The sequence below is a fragment of the Ambystoma mexicanum genome, chromosome 11, assembly GCF_040938575.1.
Source record: "Ambystoma mexicanum isolate Mex_15411 chromosome 11, UKY_AmexF1_1, whole genome shotgun sequence".
Taxonomy (NCBI): Eukaryota; Metazoa; Chordata; class Amphibia; order Caudata; family Ambystomatidae; genus Ambystoma; species Ambystoma mexicanum.
The window spans coordinates 183,214,625-183,235,286 of record NC_090934.1 but is presented as its reverse complement, the minus strand read 5'-3'; the positions used below and the strand labels follow the sequence as shown (position 1 = coordinate 183,235,286).

The 20,662-nt window shown below is 46.4% G+C and overlaps 1 protein-coding gene across 3 annotated transcripts in view; it reads left to right on the top strand.

Annotated features, from left to right (window-relative positions):
* Window positions 1-14,536, top strand: part of LOC138503199 (pancreatic secretory granule membrane major glycoprotein GP2-like) — a 362,636-nt gene extending 348,100 nt beyond the window's left edge. For all 3 annotated transcript variants that reach the window (XM_069622755.1, XM_069622756.1, XM_069622757.1), the window contains one exon: window positions 13,692-14,536. In XM_069622755.1, the coding sequence (XP_069478856.1) occupies window positions 13,692-13,753 (62 nt within the window). In that variant the 3' untranslated portion in view covers window positions 13,754-14,536. The remainder of the gene's footprint in view (window positions 1-13,691) is intronic.
* The last annotated feature ends 6,126 nt before the right edge of the window (window positions 14,537-20,662 follow it).

Below are 20,662 nucleotides of genomic sequence, written 5' to 3'. Positions count from 1 at the left end.
AAGGCTGTCCTTACTGTAAGGTATATTCATCAAACACAATTGAGCAAGGTTATAGAACCCAAACAAAAAACCACTGACTCCTGACAGTCAAAATACAAATAAATGTTTATGATGACTGCTACTTTGAAACAGGATTTAATAAATAAGAGGCCTGTGTAATATATACATACGGCAAAACATAGGACACTTGATAAAATACATAAAACATACAACACAATGGTGCATGAACATTTGTCCCAAATAAATTCTTTGGGTCAGATTCAACAGTAGTTATATTCTCTATGGTCCTTGGTAGGGGACAACATGAGCAACAAAAGTACAACTATGGTGTAGGGTGTGAAAGTCACTGAACTGGACAATGGTGAAATGTTAAGACAAGAGAGTCAACACAACTGTGTTACGGCCTAGACGCTATCCATGTGTAGCTGTCAGTTGGTCGGCCTTCATCAGGACGGATAATGGATGCGCAAAGAATCTTATGTAATCTGTCAAGAGATGGACAGAGGAAGAGGTCAGCAGAGTGGGATGTTCAAGATGAAGGCCGACCAACTGACAGCTACACAATTTTAAAAAGTGAGCAACCTGTTAAAGTGGATAGGTTGTACCGCACTTAAGAGGTCCTCATTTATTTTTAAGCTCCATGACATTCACTGTAAAATTGATGGATTTCTGATTGGAAATACTGCACGTTACCCCATGAGGTGTTCCTAGCAATCTACCTGATTACAAGTAATCTGCCGGGTTGTCATTAATGGATGCAGATTTCCAGAAAAAGAGTAGGCGTTTTTTCTGGAAAGACACATTTTCAAAAAGGTTTTTTCCATTTCCTCCCTTTTAATGGGAGATATGGATTGTATCCAGTAGAAGTTCACACACATTTTTTCAATGCACCATTGTCAATTCTGATCCTTTTATCTATCAGAAGATAAAAGAAGGGCGTCAGTGTGGGCAACTTTTAAACAACCTTTTAATGCCCCAATGCAAATAACAAGTTTTAAAAAATGTTGGGGGCCTTTATTTTACCTCCACCTGTTGGGTGGAGGTTAAAACTGGAGGTTGGCAATGAGGTATGGAATAATGACATGCTGCTTGCTACATAATCAGGGGAATGCTGAAAAGGGCATTCTTTCTCATAATGTGGGCCACTGGGTCATACGAGAGGCGAATATACATTTGTATTTCACTTTGTACACGCACATAAAGGCGCCCATTCCAAAATGCCAGGCACGTAGCTTCAAAGCAAGAGTACAAACAGCAACCCTAACACATGTTTCTGCTTTGTTGGGCATCATCAGTAAGGTTCTTCTGATATGATGTTATAGGTTATTAATAACACGCCTAATACCCATAGGTTTCTATGCACTGACCCGGGGATCGAACCTGTGTTGTTCCATGTCGTCTTGCTTCCCAGGCGAGCATGTTGCGCCTGAGCTATCCACCCTCTGAGGTGCACCTGCCTCGCTAGGCAGAGATCTAAAGGAGTACATGTCTAGATTCCTCTATTCACTCCAAGTGATTCAAAATTAGCTAACCATTGTAGAAATGGTCCACCACTGCGTACAATAAAAGCCATCATTGTTAAGTGAGTTGGTGACTGCAGGCAAGGACCGCTATGCCTAGAGAAGCAGCGATATCATAGATGAGCTCACTAATGACATTCAGGGAAACAGAAATACATGTCTGAGGTCACTGTTTCTTGCTGTGGCTCGGAGGGAGCCAGATTGCCATTTCAGAAGATGCTACCTTTATGGACTGGCTAAGAGGGATAAGACTGAGGGATAAGACTCACGTGCACATGGATATTCTCCTCTAGTAAGACACAGAGAGCTCAAATGTGACTGTGGCAGACTTCCATCTGCTATAGGGAATCACCCATATTTTTTACATTTTAGGTTCTCTAGTAAATGGATTCCTACATGAAAGTCAGATCTGCTAAACAGTCTTAGTTTTAGACAGTGCTCTGTGTTTTAAAAACTGGTAATGGTGGATTTGTGTCCAGATGGGACTGCCAGCCATTGAGGGCATAACTGATCTTAGCAACATTCATATATAAAACACCACATGTACACTTTCTGCTGCTGGGTATTAGCAATTGGCATGGCAGCAGGTGGTTGGGCCACACAGTAACTAACATAAAAGTAAGCACGGACAGAAATGAGCACGTGCAGAACAGTTTTTCATGTCAGTTCCCTTTTAAACTCATAACAGGCACTTTAGGAAAACCTTTCACGTCTCTTTTGGCACATCTCTCCTTATTAATTCAGTATTAAAGGGTGAGGGGGAAGTGTGGTGTGGAATTGCAAACACACTGCTAAAGTTATGTTCATCTTTAGCGGCACTGGTGTGACACTTTCAAAAGTGCCACAACCATTTTGTTCACAAAAAGGTGGAAACCTTATGTTGATTACAACATTGTTGCCGAGGTCGCGGCACAAAGAAAGGACGCACACACGGAGGCGTAAAGGAAGCTTCTTTATTCCTTTATTAACTGCCCAGTAACTGGCGCCCTACGCGCCTTTTCCCACAAACCCCCACTTCCCCGCTCCCACGTCACGCTAGCACTCCGCCTCCCCAACGGAGGGGGCCAAGTGCCTTTAACTCGTGGAGTGCTGGGTAACACTACCCCCGAACATTATATCCTGACATCACCTCAACATTCCTCAACAAGTCTCATTGGTTTCTTGATCACTCGTCGGGGCCTCTCATCTTGAGCTGTCGCCTCTAGGACAAGTGGATTGTTCACTCCCTGTCTCGTCCCTCCCGGATCCCCGACCGGAGGGGTCCACAGGTCATCTCTCTGCATGCGAGGTTCTGGGGAGACAGACCTCCTCGGCTCTTCCGAGCCCTCTCTCTTGATATAATGTCTAAATTGTTGACAGTTCCTGGTGACGGCTCTATTTTGATCTTCAGCCGTCACCATAGTACCTTTTACTGCGACTACCCTCATGGGACTTGGGGCAAACCGCGGATCGGTCTTCCTGGTTATTGGTTGTTGCACAAGGACGTCGTCTCCTACCTGGAAATCTTTTGTTTCAGCGTGGCGCCTCGCATCAGTGTCACGTCTTGCCTTCTCCTTTGCTTCAGCATCACGTTGGAGAGTGTCAGTGTCAAGCGGTTCTTCACTTGACGGGTTGCGTGGGATGCGGGTTCGCACCTCATAGCGAAACATTAGTTCAGCAGGAGTCTTGTTCGTAACTTCATGCGGGGTATTCCTGTAAGCTCTCAGGAGGCGGCACAGTGCTTGATGCGGGTGGACTGCCTCCACCTTGGCCCTTTGTATCGCTTTCTTGATGGAGGCCATGAAGCGTTCCGCCATCCCATTCGCTTGCGGGTGTCGAGGGGTTATCTTCATGTGCTTGAAACCCAAATGCATCGCTAGTTCTCCAAACTCGTGCCCGCAGAATGGTGGTCCATTGTCAGACTTGATGGTTTTGGGAACCCCCCACTCGCTGAATACTTCCTCTCGCACCTCTGCCACCTGGGGAAACGCTGTGGTGGAGACCGATTTGACTATGGGGAACCTTGAATGTTCATCTATTAACAGCAGGAGGTAGTCGCCAGTTTCGGTCGGTCCGTAGAAATCCACGGCTACTCGTTCCCAGGGGCGATCTGGTATCTGTGTGTGTTGCAGCGGGGGTGGACGTTCCATTGAGGCGGTGCACTGGTACGCATGGCAGTTTTTTACCCATTCATCGACCGCCACATCTAGGAAGGGAAACCAGACGTAGCATCTCAACTGTTTCTTGGTGTTCTCCGCCCCTCGGTGACCTTCATGGGCCGTGCGGACCACCTCGTTTCGTAGTGTGGCGGGAATAACAATCCTGCAGCCTCGTAGAAGAATGTTGTTGTCCTTCACAGCCAGTTCACCCTGCACTCTGGCCAGTCTCGCGATTTCTTGTTTGTTGACGCCCGGATGGGCTAGCATTGCCCTGTGGTGGTCTTTCCATTTGTTGGTTAAAGTCAAACTGATTGCAAGGGCTGTCGTCGGGTCGGCGGCAGATGCGGCGGCCACCCTTTCGAGGGACAACGCCGGTGGTAGCGATCGATCTGCTATATATTGCACATAGGCCACATCTCCTTTCCGCGTCAGCGGGGGCCCCACAGGGTGTCGTGACAGTTAATCGGCTGGGTTCAGCTCACCTCCGGGGCGATGGATGATGTCATAGTTGTACTCTTGAAGCCGGATGCCCCACCGCTCAATCCTTGGTGGCATCTTGGTGTGCGGGTTCCCGAACAGGGATAGGAGTGCCTGGTGGTCGGTAATCAGCGTGAACTTCTTCCCGATGAGGAAATTGTGGAAGTGTTCACATGCCCATACAGCGGCCAAACTCTCCTTCTCGGCTTGCGAATAAGCCAGCTCCGGCGTGGATAGCGCTCTGCTCGCATAAGCGACCACATGTCTCGGGTTGATGTCCGCCCCACTGGTTTGAGCCAGTATGGCCCCGAGGCCGACTGGGCTTGCGTCCACCACCACCTCGGTGTGCCACGCGGGGTTGAAGTAGGCCAGGCGGTGAGCCTCCGTGAGGGCCTGCTTGATGGCAGTGAATGCCTGCTGGCATGCGGGAGTCCACTCGAACACTGTCTCCTTCTGCAGGAGCCTCCTCAACGGGTCGGTGAGGGAGGCAAAATGGGGAATGTATCTCGCACAGTACCCCGCCATGCCAAGGAAGGAGCGGACGTCTGCAACCTGCAGCGGTCCGCCAAGGCCAGTGATTGTGGCAACTTTGTCGGGATCCGGCATCATCCCTTCCCCGGAGAAGATGTGGCTGAAAAATTTAAGTTTCGTCTTGCTGAATCCGCACTTGGAGATGTTGAGCGTGAGACCAGCAGCTTGAAGGGCTTCACACGTGGCGTGCAGCGCTGTGTCGTGGGACTCCTTGGAGGCGCCGAACACAAGTATGTCGTCGCTGTAATTCAGAGCACCCTTAACGGGTCTGATAATTTGACGTATGGCTTCCTGAAAAATCTCCGCAGCGGACGAGATACCGAAATTCAGTCTGCGGTACCGGAATAGGCCATCATGTGTCGCAAATGTTGTGATGACTCGAGAGTCAGGGTGCAGCTCCAGCTGATGATAGCCCTGAACCAGGTCGAGCTTGGAAGACATCTGGGCGTTGTTCAACTGCACAATCATGTCTTCTATGCATGGACCCGGGTGCCTCTCCCGCTGGATAGCCGTGTTGGTCACCCTCATGTCCACACATAGACGGATTTTTCCACCTTCTTTGGGTACGACCACCAGGGGGGAGACCCATGGGGTTGGGCCCGTTGCTGGCTCAATAATGCCGTCGGAGAGTAATTGCTGGAGAGCCTCGGACACTGCCTCTTGGAGGTGAAACCCGACCCGTCTGGGGTGTTGCGGCACTGGGCGTACCAGCGGGTCGATGTGTAGCTTGATGGGAGGGGCTATGAGTTTTCCCAATCCGGTACACAGCTTTGGGAATCTTTCCATTATGTCGTCTTGTGTGATTAGGTTCTGGTTTCGAACGCATGCCATTGTGCTAATTGAGTCCTTCGGGTTGTTTGAGGTTGCGGTAATGGTATCACCTGCTTTCACGTGGATCTCGATCAGACCCAGGCGGGATGCTGTGTGGTAGCTGATAAGGCATCTACTCCTGGTGAGCGAGCGAATGACGTGGATGGTGGTGTCCACCTGTCGTCCATTCAGGAGAAACCGTCGAGCGAATTGTCCCACCGTCTGCAAAGGGGTAGCAGCGCCCCACTGGAATATTCTTGAATGTGACGGGGCAAGCTGTGGTGGGTCTGACATCCTGCCATAGTCCTGCTCGCCCATGATGTTCACAGTGGCGCCAGAGTCGATCATGAACTGGAATTGGTAATTTCCCATCTTGATCGGGATTTTTGGGGCTTCCCGCGCCTCTTCGTTATCAAGAATGAGATTGACAAACTCGTCCTGGTCATATGGATCATGCGGCGCATTGTAGGCCGCCTCTTGATCTTCATGATAGAATGCCTCAGGCCTTTGTTCCATGGGGGGGTTTTCGTATTCATCCACGAAATGCCTGGGCTGGTCCACCTGGTCTGGTTGTACGTAGTATCCCTGCATTTGGTACTCATCAATTGCTCTGACATATCGTCTCTGGTTTTGCCCTTGTTGGTACTGCCTCGGTTGATTGTATTGTGAGGGTGGCGGCCGAAACGGCGTTCTGGCGGGTGCTTGTGGACGCATCAGGGGAAATGGTATGCCCTCCCTACATACAGAGTGGAAATTCCCCTCTCTTCCGCAGTTCGTGCACCGTTGGGATAACGCTGGGCACGACCCGGAGTGTGGGAAAGACATCCCGCACCGATAGCACTGTCTTTGCTGGCGCGGCGTTGGTGCCCCTGGTGCTCTATATTGTTGTGGTCCTCTGTCGCCTTGTTGAGGCGGCTGTATGGCGCCTATGAGTTCATTGGTGTCTTGTTTGGGGTTATTTGTGTTGCTCATGGATGAGGCTTGTGCATCAACTCTCTCGTGTATGCGAGCGAGTTCGCTCACTTCGGGGATGGTGAGAGGCTTTTTCAAAAGTTGTTTTTTGTGTGCAGGAGAGAGACAACCTTCTATCACTCTCAGCCGTATTGCTTCTTCTAGGGAGAAAGCGTCGAACTGGCAGTTAGCGCCTTTCACTCTTAGGCGAGTTATGAACTCATCAACAGTCTAGTGTGGCAGCTGGGTGCATTTGTTAAACAGATATCTCTCATAGTCTCGGTTGACTTCGATGATGAGTAGCTTGTCCAGGGCTTTAATCAGGTTGGGGAAGGTGTCTTGTTCTGCCGTCGGGATTGTTTTTACTACCGTCTTGATTTCACCCCCCACGAGGTTGAGAAAGATGTCCCTGATGTTGGGGGAGTCACCATCGCCGGACCCCCGCACAAAATGGTGGAAGTCTTCCATCCAGTCAGTCCACCTGGGTCCTTTTGTCGCTTGTGGCGTCATGGTGAATGGCGGGGGCAGCCTCAGCTGTATTGATTTTGCTGCGCGCACAGGCTGCGGGGACCCAGGATTGGATCCCTGGACGCTCATGTCATCAGGAGATGAGACCTCTGCGATCTTCGGGCGGTGTGTGGTTATGGAGACACTGGCGTGTACCCGCGCACTCACCCAAGCGTGCGAAGGCAGGTCCGGCTATGGATCTTTACCGGTGAGAGGTGGCTCACAGACGTCGTCGCTGGCGTGGTCCGTGACAGGGGACTGGAGCAGCCGCCTTATGTGAGGGCGGGGTTGCCGGCATGCGTGAACAGTAGGGACCGCCTGGCGTGGAGGATGCGGTTTACACGCGTCGTTTTAAATAAACGGAGAAAATTTTTTTTTTTTTTTTTTTTTTTCTTTTTCCTTCAGCTGCAGCCTTGCATGCGGAGGAGGAGGAGGCGCGGCGGGTCAGCGGCCGCCCGCGCGAGCACTGGCGGGTTTCTGCGCCCAGCGCCACGGAAGGAGGAGCAGGAGGAGGAGGCTCGCGTGATTCCCTGCACGCGAGCCGGGACGCGGCGGACTGCCGCTGGAGGACTCCGGTGTGCGAGGAACAGCCTCGTCGCCAATGTTGCCGAGGTCGCGGCACAAAGAAAGGACGCACACACGGAGGCGTAAAGGAAGCTTCTTTATTCCTTTATTAACTGCCCAGTAACTGGCACCCTACGCGCCTTTTCCCACAAACCCCCACTTCCCTGCTCCCACGTCACGCTAGCACTCCGCCTCCCCAACGGAGGGGGCCAAGTGCCTTTAACTCGTGGAGTGCTGGGTAACAAACATGTACTACTACATGTACGCATACAGGGCTGCTTCAGTATGATGCCCTCCAAAGGATTTCTAGCTGTTGTATAGACCCAAAGTTATTCCGATTTCCGCATTGGCTTTTTTTGCAATAAAAATGGTAATCCCTTTGAAGGTAAACAAGCAGGTTTCATTATAGCTGTACCTCCTATAACCTATATGAAGCCTAGACCTGGTGGCTGAAACAAAGCCACGTCTGGCTTGATATGGTGGCCTATGGAAAGCTACAGTTATATTGTCGTTAGCCTTTTGATGACATGTAACTGTCAGTATGATTTCTAGACCCATTCCTCTGACAGGGCCTTTGTGTATTAGCTTTCTGGGACTGTGTGTTACACACAATAAACCATTTTGGCACAATCCTAGAAGTCCCCTTTGTTCTGAGAACAGGATCTGCCCCGCAGGGAGCCTGTGCTTCAAAGGACAGGCTCTTCCAGCCAAAAAGGAAATCACACCTTGGTGGTAATAGTTAGAGTTTCTTTAATGCATGGCATACAGGTGAAATGGCAGAAATACAGTAGCCCAGGAGAGATGTACAGTTCAGACAAAGGTCCCACCATCCTGGAATCCCTTAGGTCATTCACACTTCTGTGCCACCTGCAAAACAAAGTACTCTTGGACTGACATCCCCAGGTAAAAGACTGCACAGCAGCCAGGATTGGACCCTCACAGAAGGCTAGAAGGGGACCATGCCAATGTGGTAGATTGACTAAGGGGGTGAGACCACCCGTTTAATCAAACCGGCTTTCGACTACCGAAAGATTTCACTGGAGCTCTACTAGGAACAGTCTTCCTAAAGTCTCTTGCCTTAGATGTGAAAATAGAGGCCTCCAAGAAGGGAGAAATATCCTTCCCTTGTCCAATCCAGAGGAACATTCCCTCGTCCAATCCAGAGGAACGTTTGGGGTGAACTGTTGATGGACAAGGCCTTACTGCGCACAAACCATGCTCACTGTAGGTGTCATCCCCTGCAAGTGCTCTCTGGAAACCTTCCAGGCTGGGAAGAGCAAAACAAGCACTCACCTTATCATTTGAGACCCTGGACATAGTCTCACAACAACCAAATTACAAAGGTACAGCTCTGGGCTATGGGCCCCACTTCTAACAGCTTGTGAGCTACGCCAACCCAAACATTGCCTGCATGTGCCAAGCTTCTTCGTGCCAATTACTGTTGCTGCTTGTGGAACAAACAAATCTCAGGTACTTAATTCATCAACATTTACATTTTATCGTTCCCAAAAAGTGTAACTCCTACCAATCTTGCCCTCCTACCAACTCAACTAAACCCTTGTATATTTACTACCCCTAGGTTGCCGCTGATGGTACAAGTAATGTGACTTGTAATGTGGCTATCTGTGGTATCCTAGTATATAAAGACTCTATATCTAGAGTTGCCAAGAGTTGTTACTCAGGATCAAACTGACGATTAAGTAAGTGCAACACTGCGGTGGTATCTTTTAGATAGGACCTCATTTTACATACCCTTTGTTTAAGAAAGAAGTCAATTAACTCAGACAAAGGTTCCAAAATTGAATTTATCCCTGAGACAATGGGTCTATCAGGGGGATGTGTTTTTCCTTTATGGACCTTAGGTAAGGCGTAGAAAGCTGGCCTTCTCAGTGTTTTAGGATTCAGAAAATCGTATTCTTTTACGCTGATATACCCTTCTGCTATCCCTTCCTCCAAAATGGGTATAACGAGGTGACAGATATCTTCTGTGAGGTCTCTGCCCAGCTGTCTGCAACTCGCGTGGTCTTCCAGGAGGAACAGGACCTACTTCTTGCAGTCTTCGATGTTCATTATCACTGTTGCTTCCCCTTTGTCTGCAGGTTTTATCATGATTTGGTCATGCTCAGTTAATGTTTTTAGGGCTATTTTGTCTCTTTTTGAAAAGTTGTTAAATCCCTGTGTCTGGTTCTGTTCTAGCTCTTCTAGTTTTTTGGTAAGAGCATTTTCAAAGTAATGGATTCGGGAGATATCCCATTAGGTGGTGGGTAAAAGGTTGATTTACAAACGATAATCCTGGCAGACTATGACAAACAATCAGGCAACTTGGCTAATAAATTGCTCTGTTGCAGCTATCCAAAGCATACATTAAAACAAGCCCGTAATAGAGCCAAAAACATCCCAAGAGAAACAACACTTGAACAACATGGGAGATGGACAGAACAAAATAACCAAATCACTGCAGTATTCAACTTCTCACTGATGGTGAATAAAATCGGAAAGGAAGTGCTAAAACTGTGACCAATTCTCAAGGTGGGCAAGACCAATTTGGAAAAACCCAGATTTGCCATAAAAAGGGAGGAAGAATTTATGTGATACATTGATCCATATGTATAAAGAGCCCAAAGTGCCTAACAATATCACACTGTGGGATTAGACGGCCCCGACAGGCCATGCCCCATGTGGGGGCTGTAGTGCATGTGCCAACACAATAAGAACTCTAACCATTGATATTGGGTGGCACTATCCCTGGACTCAAAAAACCTTCACAAATTGTAACAGTTTCAACGTCATTTACCTAATCTCTTGCCCATGGCTGATGCTATATGTGGGCATGACCACACGTCCCATAAAAACAAGATTAGCATGTTCATGTATCCACACAAAAAATCTTACTGCACCAATGGTGGAGCACTTTGTGCAAAGACAACATGGCCCGACTGATTTTAGATGGATCATGGAGAAAGTGATAGTCCCCAAAAGGGGAAGCAACCTCCATAATTTGCTCTTCAAAAGAGAGCAATTATGGATTTTTCATTAAAATCAAACACCATGGGTCTAAACGAACCAACAAGTTGGCAGACACTTGCCACCCTATGAGCAGCATTATGGCATATTTGGGATTATAAAATACCCTCAACCACCCACATTTTTCACAACAAAATATTAAAATCAGGAGTATTTGTTGAGTGAGGGGCAGAGAGATCACTCGTTATGCCCTACTTGAGAGTGACTGTAACGAAAAGCCACTAATATCTGCGGGGTCCAAGCTGATAATCAAGCATCTAAGTAGGCATAGACCGATAAGTAAACGACGCTCGTTAAACTAATGTACGATTTCCCCTTTTGTGCAGTCTGGGAACATTTGCAAGTAGATATCTGAGAGTTACGTTTGCTCTTCACAAGTCCACACAACATGGAAAGCAAAGACAGGTAGAGTCATGTAGTCATAGAAAAGACATTCAAAGATGGTACCCGAATAAAACACGGGTTACCCTATGACGTGCTTGATGGTTGGCACATGCGCGTAAACAAAAACAAAAAGCTTTGTGAACAGACTGCCGCTTGCACAGCAGACCGCGCCAGACAAGGAAGGACAACCTTACAAAGTGAGATGAGTGAAATGTTCATTTAACCAGAGTCCCTAACTAGGGAGCGTTTCGCTCATAAAACACGGCGCCTGGAAGCTTTACCTAGTATAGACAGAAGGAGTCGTGGGCACATGTCACAACCTTTTCAAATGAAGCACTATAAATGTCATAATATTCAAATAACAAAAATTGAGGCAATGGCCCCCCGCCAAAACCTAGAGACTCAGTTGTCTTGAATTCTGTAGGTACTTTGGAAAGTTCGAATCAAGGCGTCCAAGTTGAAGCAATGTCCAGTTGCCCTTTCCATACGGACCAAATTATTTGTGAATGACAAAATGAGGGTAAGAACCACTGCACCCCTCTGCTATTTTGTAATCTGCAATGTAATCTAGAGAAGTATAGACACAGACCTGGATACTAAAAACTAAAAAATATGTGTCTCTTCTCCCTGCCACCCCTTTTTTACCCCGAATCCTGCTTTCTCCATCTACAGATGGGGTATTTGAACAACAAAAAGTTGATGCAAGCAATTGTGGAACAGCACACCACATAGTGCTGTGAAAATTGGCCCTGAAGAAAGTGGTAAAACTAAACAGACCACTGAAACCGGTAGGCCACAACCGACCTTAGACAAAAAGAGATCTACCAGCAGTATGGTAAAAGGTCGCCATATTATCCTTTCCCTAGTAACAGAAAGGACAGAATGCACTCCACGAAGACTAAACAAAAAGAGTCTGAAATATCTAGGATTCTTGTGTAGTGTGTGGGGTAGAATACCGAGGTATCTCGGTCCCTTGTTATTGTGACTCTATGAAGAAATAGACAGAGATTGGTAACAATTTTAGTAGATGTCTTAAATATCTGCTTTGCAAGGAAAACAAATAAAATTGAAATATTTCATTTGTAAAGTAGACGAAACATGTTATATCTTCACATGTGTTTTTCAAGTAACTTTCAGTAGTTGTGAAGACAAGCGATAGGGCAAGCTTCTCTATCTATCCCCTCACTGTAGATAAGCGGACCATCAGCTCAACCCAGTGGTAGTAAATACACAAGGGTTTAGTTTAGTTGGTAGGAGGGCAAGCAAGGTAGGAGTTAAACTTTTTGTTAACGATACAATGTAAATGTTGATGAATTTACCTGAGATGTGTTTGTGTGATAACCTACGAATTGAGAAGTCCCAAGGTATGAGACCCTTTACAGTCCAATATGTCTGTTCTTTTTGCCGCTTGTTGAACCGCATGGTGCGTTGGCCCCTTTCGCTCACCAACCCAACACCGAATCGCAATCTCAGAAAGCTTCCAGAACAATGGTGCAGGAACAAGCCTAAAATGAAATTGACATGGTTCTGTTCCCCCAGCCCACCTGATGGGGCCCTAGTCACAATTAAGACTCCACTCTTCACCTTTTTAATGACATGTTCATTGTACTTGAGCATTGCTGTGGAAATTAAGTGGCCATGTCTTCCGATCCAGAGTGCCCCCATTTTATTCTGAAGTGTGTATTTCTTTGTTTTCTCTTACAGGGGTGGGTAATTCTGTTATTAGTTGCATGTATTTTAGTTTAAGACTCATATTTTTATAGGACCTTGGTTGGACGTTCTTATATTTTGGGTATACCAGTACTATTGATGTTTGAATGCTTCTGTGCCAACTCACAACCCTCTTGAAGAGTATAGCCTTCCCTTAGTTCATGCTTCCTGAAAGTGTTGAAGGAGGCGTATCATTCATGTGGTGCCTGTTTCACCTTTAAGATTGGGATAACTGTGGGGGTTTAGTAGTATTATGGGGCTGAGCAGAAGTTTCAATCACTACTCATCCTTGCACTCCTGTATCAGTAGAGGATGTCTCACATTGTTGGCACAATCTGTAAAAGGCTCTTTGTGTCCACAGGGGCCTATTCACTTGGCCTTTGTAGTTAACCATTAGAGTTTCCATTGATTTTTAACTGGGTCTGTAAGACTCCAGTAGGTGAAGACCAGTAAGGGACCACCCATCATGGTAGGGGGAATTTCTGTCCATTTAGCTGCTTACATAAACACTCTAAGACTGAACAGATCCCCCCTGGATAGGAAAACGCATCTGGCAGCAGAGGTCACGCAGGTGGGCGGCATTAGCACAGATGCATGCCCAGGTTAATCTAGTCCCACCTCCTTAAAGTAGGGTGCTACAATGTCGAATAAGGGTTGATAATAATACATGCTGTTCTATCCTTTTTCCTACCTGCTTAGGTGGATTAGGAGTACTTGTTCTAATCTCACATCACTTATAATAATGGCAATCCAATGATTAAAACAGTAATTCTTAGGTAATAGAGATATATAGTTAAATGTGCAAAGTTCAGCAAGCTGCAGATAAGTGGTTCCAGTACAAACCATGTGTAAGCATTCAACTTTAATTATTCACTAGGGATGCTATAATGACTCAATTCTTTTTGACCTCCCGCGCCTCCTGCACTCATGTCTCTGGGCCTTCCCTGTTCTGAGCCATGCTTGAATGTGCTAAATTCCCATAGGGCTGATTGGAGCAGCAGTGTTCTCCCTGTACAATGATCTGGCCTTTTTCTTCATCCAAGTCTTGCATTAACCCTCTTATCTCTGATTGCAGGTGCCTCCTGGGTCGTGCTTGTAAGCTCTCTGCTGGCACCGCTGAGCCTCAGACTGGCATGAGGATCCAATGAAGAGTGTGATGGGAGCAGTCTCTCTGATCGAAAGGGTTAGGAAGGTTACCTGTGGAGAAAGCATGAGGGCGTTACCAAGGAGTCATCGGGGCTCAGCCAGAGTCTCACAGATTCTGGCCCAATGTCAGGGTCAGGACCTATTTTCTTAAGGAAACTCTTTTGTTTACAATACTTTTGAGTCATTTTTTTCTGCCCTAACTTTCTTCTATTGTGCCATGCGAAGCATTTAGAATATATGCCATAATAGCTACATCTATGAATGTCACGGATATTATACAAAACTGCAAACTGTATGGTGTGGATCAGGGTTTCTCAAGCTTGTCAATGGCATGAAGCTGTTTTCTTTTAGTAACCCAGGTTGGTCAGCATTCCCTCTGTCATTGATTACCAAACTGCTAATGGGTTGTAATCAATCAATGGCCTGCCAGAAGACTATCACAACAGAACTGAAAAGTTCTTCGGTGGAGTATTGATGCTTCATAGAAAAACTCATGAATTAATGCCAGTGTTTTTGCATTCCAGAACTGCTGGTGTGACGGTGCTGTCTGTTATGTCCAGTAAAATATGGACAGGGTTCTTTCTGATGCAATTTTCGGCTGCATCCTTGTTTTATTGCTATGAAATTAGATCAGCGATATTTATTTGTTAAAAGAGAAGCATTAACAATGAACTCAAATTTAAGGTTCTACCTGTTTTGCATCTATGCATGTCTGCTTGTGATTTGAAAATGTCTAATAAAACTCATTTTGAAAAAAATAAATAATTAACCTCATTCATGACTGGGTTATTTTTTCATGTGTCAATCATATGATGGACAGGAATGCACTCCACGAACACTAATTCATGAACGACAAAAGAGGTTCAGCAATAATCATGCTATTCCCTGTGTTGATTGTTTTCCACTCTCCCAAGTCAAGCTAAGCATTATACAGGCTGTGGGATTCATTCCATGTTCCGATTAAGCATGACACATGCTCTGGGATCCACTCACAAGTTTGACTAACCATCAAGCAGATTGTGGAATCCCTTCAGGGGGCAGATTAAGCATGGCAATCCATCACAAGTCAGAGTAATCAATGTGCGGTTTGTGGAGTCCTCTCATCGGTTAGACTAAGCATGGCATATTCTCTGGGAACCACTAACAGGTCAGGCTAAGCACTGTACAGACTGAGGTGTCCGTTCAAGAGTCAGGCTAACTATTGTATCGAGTGTTGTTACAGCTGGCTTCAATATTCCACAGACAAAAGAAGATACATGTTCACCAGGGTTTATCATAGATCGTAATAGGCTTCTTGTGAGGCTGTGGTGGACGTCTACTATGGTGTACTCTGGCCTATTCCCAAACGTCCTGTGTTTCCGTGGGCCGCCTCCTCCCTAGCTCAGGCATCCATGCACCCAACAACATCTTCCAAGACAAAAGGGTAATCCCTACTGTCTAGGTCTAAACTAGGCTACGGGAGGGCCTAAAGGACGTGGCCTACTCTATCTCGCGCCCTCAGGGGATTTTCTAAAGGAATCCTTTCTCTACATTGTTCTTGCAGCTTCCAATATACCATAAAGGAATTATCGGATCCCCTCTCTCTCTCTCTCTTTCTCTCTCTCTCTCTCTCTCTCCCTCTCTCTCTCTCTCTCTCTCTCTCTCTCTCTCTTCAACCTTCATACACAATGCTAACTTCTCCCCTCCCTTCATTCTATGCTCCCACTCCCTTCCCTATCTCTCTTACACACACACTTTCCCAGTCACCCTCTCTCACCCACACTGTATTACTCTAATGTGTACTACTTCCTTGCACGCAATACCTTACCTGCACTCTCTCTCAAACCACCGCAGCAATCTTCGCAAAACTTCTCTAAACCATCCACTCTCCACCTCCTGGTCTATTGGTCCACCAACTCCCCCCTGGATCTCACTCAAGCACATTCCATCCTTTTTTATCTGACTGGACTTTTATACTCAGCCGGTCCCTGTGTCAGTCCTGCCCGGGTGCCCATTGCCTGCCCGGGTGCCCATTGGTTGTTGATTTCACCTGTCTTCTGGGGCCAATCTGACCCCATGTTTTTCCAAGGGTATTTGGGTTTGTACAATTCAGGTTTTAAAAAGGCTGGTAAGCCCTGCACCCCCTTTTGTTATTGTGATATGGTTTAATGTTAAACAAACCTTTCCCAAACACAGATACAATAAATGTAATACAATACAATTATATCAATACATCCAAAGTAATAAAAACCCCTTGTAAAGATCTTTATAAAGCTACAACTAGAGAAACACATCTGTGGTGAGTTTGTTTAACCTGAATCCTTCTGCACAGTATGCATTGAAGCCCCCCCCCATTATGATATTTTGAGAATGTCCTTGCTCTTGCCAATTGTGATGGTTGAGCTAAAAACATGGCGCTGGTGCGCAGGGCATTCTGGGGGCACTCAGAGCCATAATGGATATTTATTCCATGCCTCAGTGGAAGCTGCACTTGCTGAAAAACATGTTTTCAACGTTATTCGTTGCTGAGACTGGTATGCATGCCTCAGCCAAGGACACAGTGCTGGGAAAGCTAGGATCCACAGGTGCCGGGTGGTACAAGATAACAAGGTTTGTTGTGGTTTGCTATGCCTGCGCCAAGGTTTCGAGATGAGTTATGGAATTGTTTTCCGTGGTGCTTTAGGAGAGGGAAGCGCTTTGTTCCTTGGGGTTACTGTCGGTTGACCCGGCCGGCAGCCAACAGTCACTCATCAATGCAAAAGCGCGAATGCCCAAAGGTTCGAGAAATTGCCACCCCTCTTGAGGAGGGCATACATGCGGAGCTCTGGAAAGGTCAGGTGGGAAAAAGCACAAAGACCTCAGTCGGAGGGAGGACGCCTTGTTCCGAAATACCTGTGGGCTGTTGTGCTCTCGGCCTGTCTGTTACCGGGGTCTTCCAGCCGCTTCTGGTGAGATGAGGAATTCAGTTATGCCCATGGTGATGTATTCTTGCTAACTTACTATCTTTTCTAGGATTTATTTCTGTGTTATCACCTATTGCTTATGTATGTTTGACTATGAATAAATAGCCGTATAAGTGCTAATTATCCTCTAATTGCGCGTTTGGTTGTAAGTCATTGCTTCGTCTACCTGCGTTCAAAGTATTTGCTCTGTAAATGTACTGGTGATAAATAACTGTCTGTGCACTCTTGGCGAGCAATACACCAATCGGTGATAATCACTTTTAAGGCAAGGAAATATGGGTCATCTTGATGGGATTCCAGTACAGGTTTATGATTAAGAATTCAATTGTCAAGCTTTCTAGATATAGGCCCTCGGCAAGAACTCCCTCATTGAGAGAACAGATTTTGAAGAAACCAGCACGAAGATTTAAGTCCATTGCAGTTGCCAGAGCCTCCGAGGGGCGTCCAAAGTGCCCTCTGAAAGCTGGCTTAGTAAACGTTTTAAAGCCCTCAATTTGAAAGTGGTCAAATGCCATAGTTTCTTGTAACAGCAAAATATGATGTTCTAAAAAAGAATTTTCTATATGAAAAGCCCTAAGAATATTAGTGAAGCCATAAGCATTCCAAGTTGCAATTTTAAGATTCGAAAGATTTATGATTGTTAGTGGGGTCTCTTGAGTTAGTAAACATTTTTATTGAAGCAGCCAACCATGACCAATCTTTGTCGGTTTCTTTAGTTGAGTCTAAGCACAACAGTTTGTTGGCTGAGTTGGAAGCATTACCAATGCTCCCACTCACATGTTGGAAGCTCCCACCCACTGTGCAGTGGGAACTCCTTCCGGCTGTGCTGGGAAATCAGACAAGAAGGAAGAGACTTCACTTGGACTAGAAAACTCATACAAGCCAAAACCCAGGGTTTTCAAGGTATTCCGCTGCTCCCAAACCAATCAGGCTACCATATTGGAATAAAAGTAACCAACCAATCGATTAGTACCACACTCTGGAAATACAACAGTCAATATCCCTTGTGCAATGATCGCAAAGCCGGAACACACAAACAAACTTCCAATAGTTTTCCCTTAGTCATGATCAATTCTCCATTTAAATGCAGAACATTCTCCCTCCCCACAATTCTTTCATCATAAGAGCCTTGAGGGGCCGCTTTAAACGACAGTGCAGCAGGGTGGGACAGGCAGCCTGCAGTTGCTGCTATCGTATACCCTTGCATAGTTAATGTCACAACTTTGGACTCCAGTTAAAGCAAAGATGTAGACTGAGATCCAAGCACTGTTAAAGCAGTTTTTACTGCCAAGTCAGAGTTGCTGCCTTGACCATTCTGCTCCTGACATTGATCAGCTGACGATTCACTCACAGGAAGAAGAAATGTGGTCATTTTCTTCTGATTTAGATTGTCCACGGTCTTTTTGAGAGTAGGAGGGCCAGCATCATTAGTAGTACTTGAAGTAGTAGTAGTAAGAGAAACTTGCATTGGAATTTCCAGGACCTCCTGGGTGTTTAAATCTATTATTTCCCCTTCATTGGGCAAGGAGCACAAGAATTTCAGAGAAAATTTCGTTTGTTATTGTTAATGGTTGGTAAATATTTTGTATTTTTTCTGTTGAGAGTTTTTCTTTTTCGTTTCAGTTTTAGACTTAAGTGGGCAAGAGGTAACATCCTGTTGATCTAGATTGGAATCACCTCGCTCCACTTCGCCTCTCGATTTTACTTCCTGTGCAGGGTTGTTGGGTGTGGGGATGCCAACAGGTAATTGATGAATTCCTGCAACCTCTTCCACAGTAAACAAGATTTCCAAGTCCAAGTGGAAGCCACCAGTGCCAGGAATAATTTCAGGGGCTTTAAAATGTGCTCCGATGCAATTTGTACTGTGTGATCAGCTGCTACGATCTTACTGGCATTTTCTTGGACAATATCCTTGATTTTGTCATACAGTCGACGAAGTGATTCGAGCACTTGATGTATGGCCGAAATGGAGGCTGTCCCCAACGAGTCCAAATTCTGCAATGTATGTGAGTCTGGCCACAGTTGTGCATTTCTAGGAGAAAAGAAGTCTGCATGACAGGGAGTTTTGTTTTCAAGAGTACTTTTCAAGGTAGAGCTTTGTCTAGATGAAGAATCCGACTTTGGAACAGTACCTGTACCCATACCCTGTGTCATAGCATTGCCATTTAATTGAGCATTTTGAGACCCTTCACTCAAATCGCCCCAAATCCCAAGAAAGATTCATCCAGAACAATTCAATCATTACCATACGTATTCTTCCCTGAGTCCAGCACATAGGGGACCTGAACAGATTTTGGAGAAGGAATTAGATTTGTCAATGTCGGAGCTGTAAAGATGTCCTGGTTGAAGCAGTTTCTACAATTGCTGCAGTTGTGGGGGGAGTTGAATGAGGTCGGGGGCTAGACACAGTTTCAACAATTTGACAAAAAGAAAGAATGTTTGCCCCTTTCGTTCTCTGAAGCATACCCCCAGTACCCCCCTCTCCCACCCCGGTGGGGGCTGATCTGTGCTTGATATACGGGATGAGTTGGCCTTGCGTCCAGTGTTTAATCCATAAATCAAGTGCAAGAGGACCACCCGTGTCAATGACACTGTTCCTTCGTAAAAGTAGCAGATGGCAGAGCGGCCATGACTGCTATGAAATAAAACTAGCGTTGTTGAAGAAGAGCAAGGCCGCCCATACACAGAGTGAAGTAAATGGATGTCCCCAAGAAAATAACGAAAATAGTAGAGAAAGTAGCAGAGCACAATGAATGTAGGAAGATTTCTTTATTGCATGCACCTTCAGTGAGTTGAGTACTCAAATCCTCAGCCTCCACTCACCACCACAGACCGCATTTTCTCTGCACTTCTGCACCAGAAGTGAATTTTTAAAATTCAAGCCCCATCTCTGGTAGGCTCTGCACCGCGATGAAGGTAGTAAACAGACCACTTGAATGGAACAAATAGCACATAGCCCGTAGTTCCAAAATAGATTAGGAGACCTCCACAGACCGCACTTTCTCTGCACTTCCGTGCATACTCTGTGCTGGAAGTACATTTTTAAAAGTCAAGCCCCTTTGCTGGCAGGCTCTGCACCGAAATAAAGGTAGTAAACAGACCACTCAAAAGGAACAAACTGCACATAGACCGTAACCCCAAAACAGATTAGGAGACAGATTAAGAGACTGCCACAGACCGCACTTTCTCCTGAACCTTTTTTTTGTTTCTGCCGCGTTCCCTATGCAGGAAATGGACAATCCACTCTTGCTGTGTGGGTTTATTTCGCCATTAAATTTGTCACAGTTCTTTCCCCATTTTTCATCTAGTGTAGCCAGGGATGTACGCCTCTGTGGGACTGGGTGGTGATTGGAAGTAGCCACAGCTATGTGTTGTTCTGTTTTTTTCTCATGGTTCTGGTCCTTACTGCAGTCTTCTGGGATGGGAAGTTCTGTAGGAAAAAGAGGAAAGAACTGGCCAGGAGGAAGGATGCTAGGCATTGCAGTCGAGACAATGGTACCAATGCTGTTACACCACAACACACTCTCCGGTGATTTAGAGACCGGGACCCTGTAAACCCCAACTCCCTCACCCCGCCACTGGGCTAGACTTGGCTCTGGCAGCAGCCATGGTAGCCTGCCTAACCCAGGATGGGAAGGGTCCCTGTACCCCTTTGACAGGCCCATGGCCCTGACCCTGTCAGACTGTGGAATCCTCTCCTGGGTCGAATGCATGGATCAGGGAAGATGCTTCGGGAGGGTGCAGAAATGATGGTATGAAGCAGCAGGTAAGTGCCTTACAGGCCAGCGTATTGAGGATGGTGGATGTCATCTTCAGAGGCGGTGGCCTTGAGGGTTGTGAATATAATGTTCAGGCCCTCAAGTGCAATGGTCCTGGGATGGGTGTGAGGTCTGTGCCGAGTTTCCTTCTGGCAATATACAGACTTGGGGATCCTTTCACAAGTCCTGGTAAATCTTGT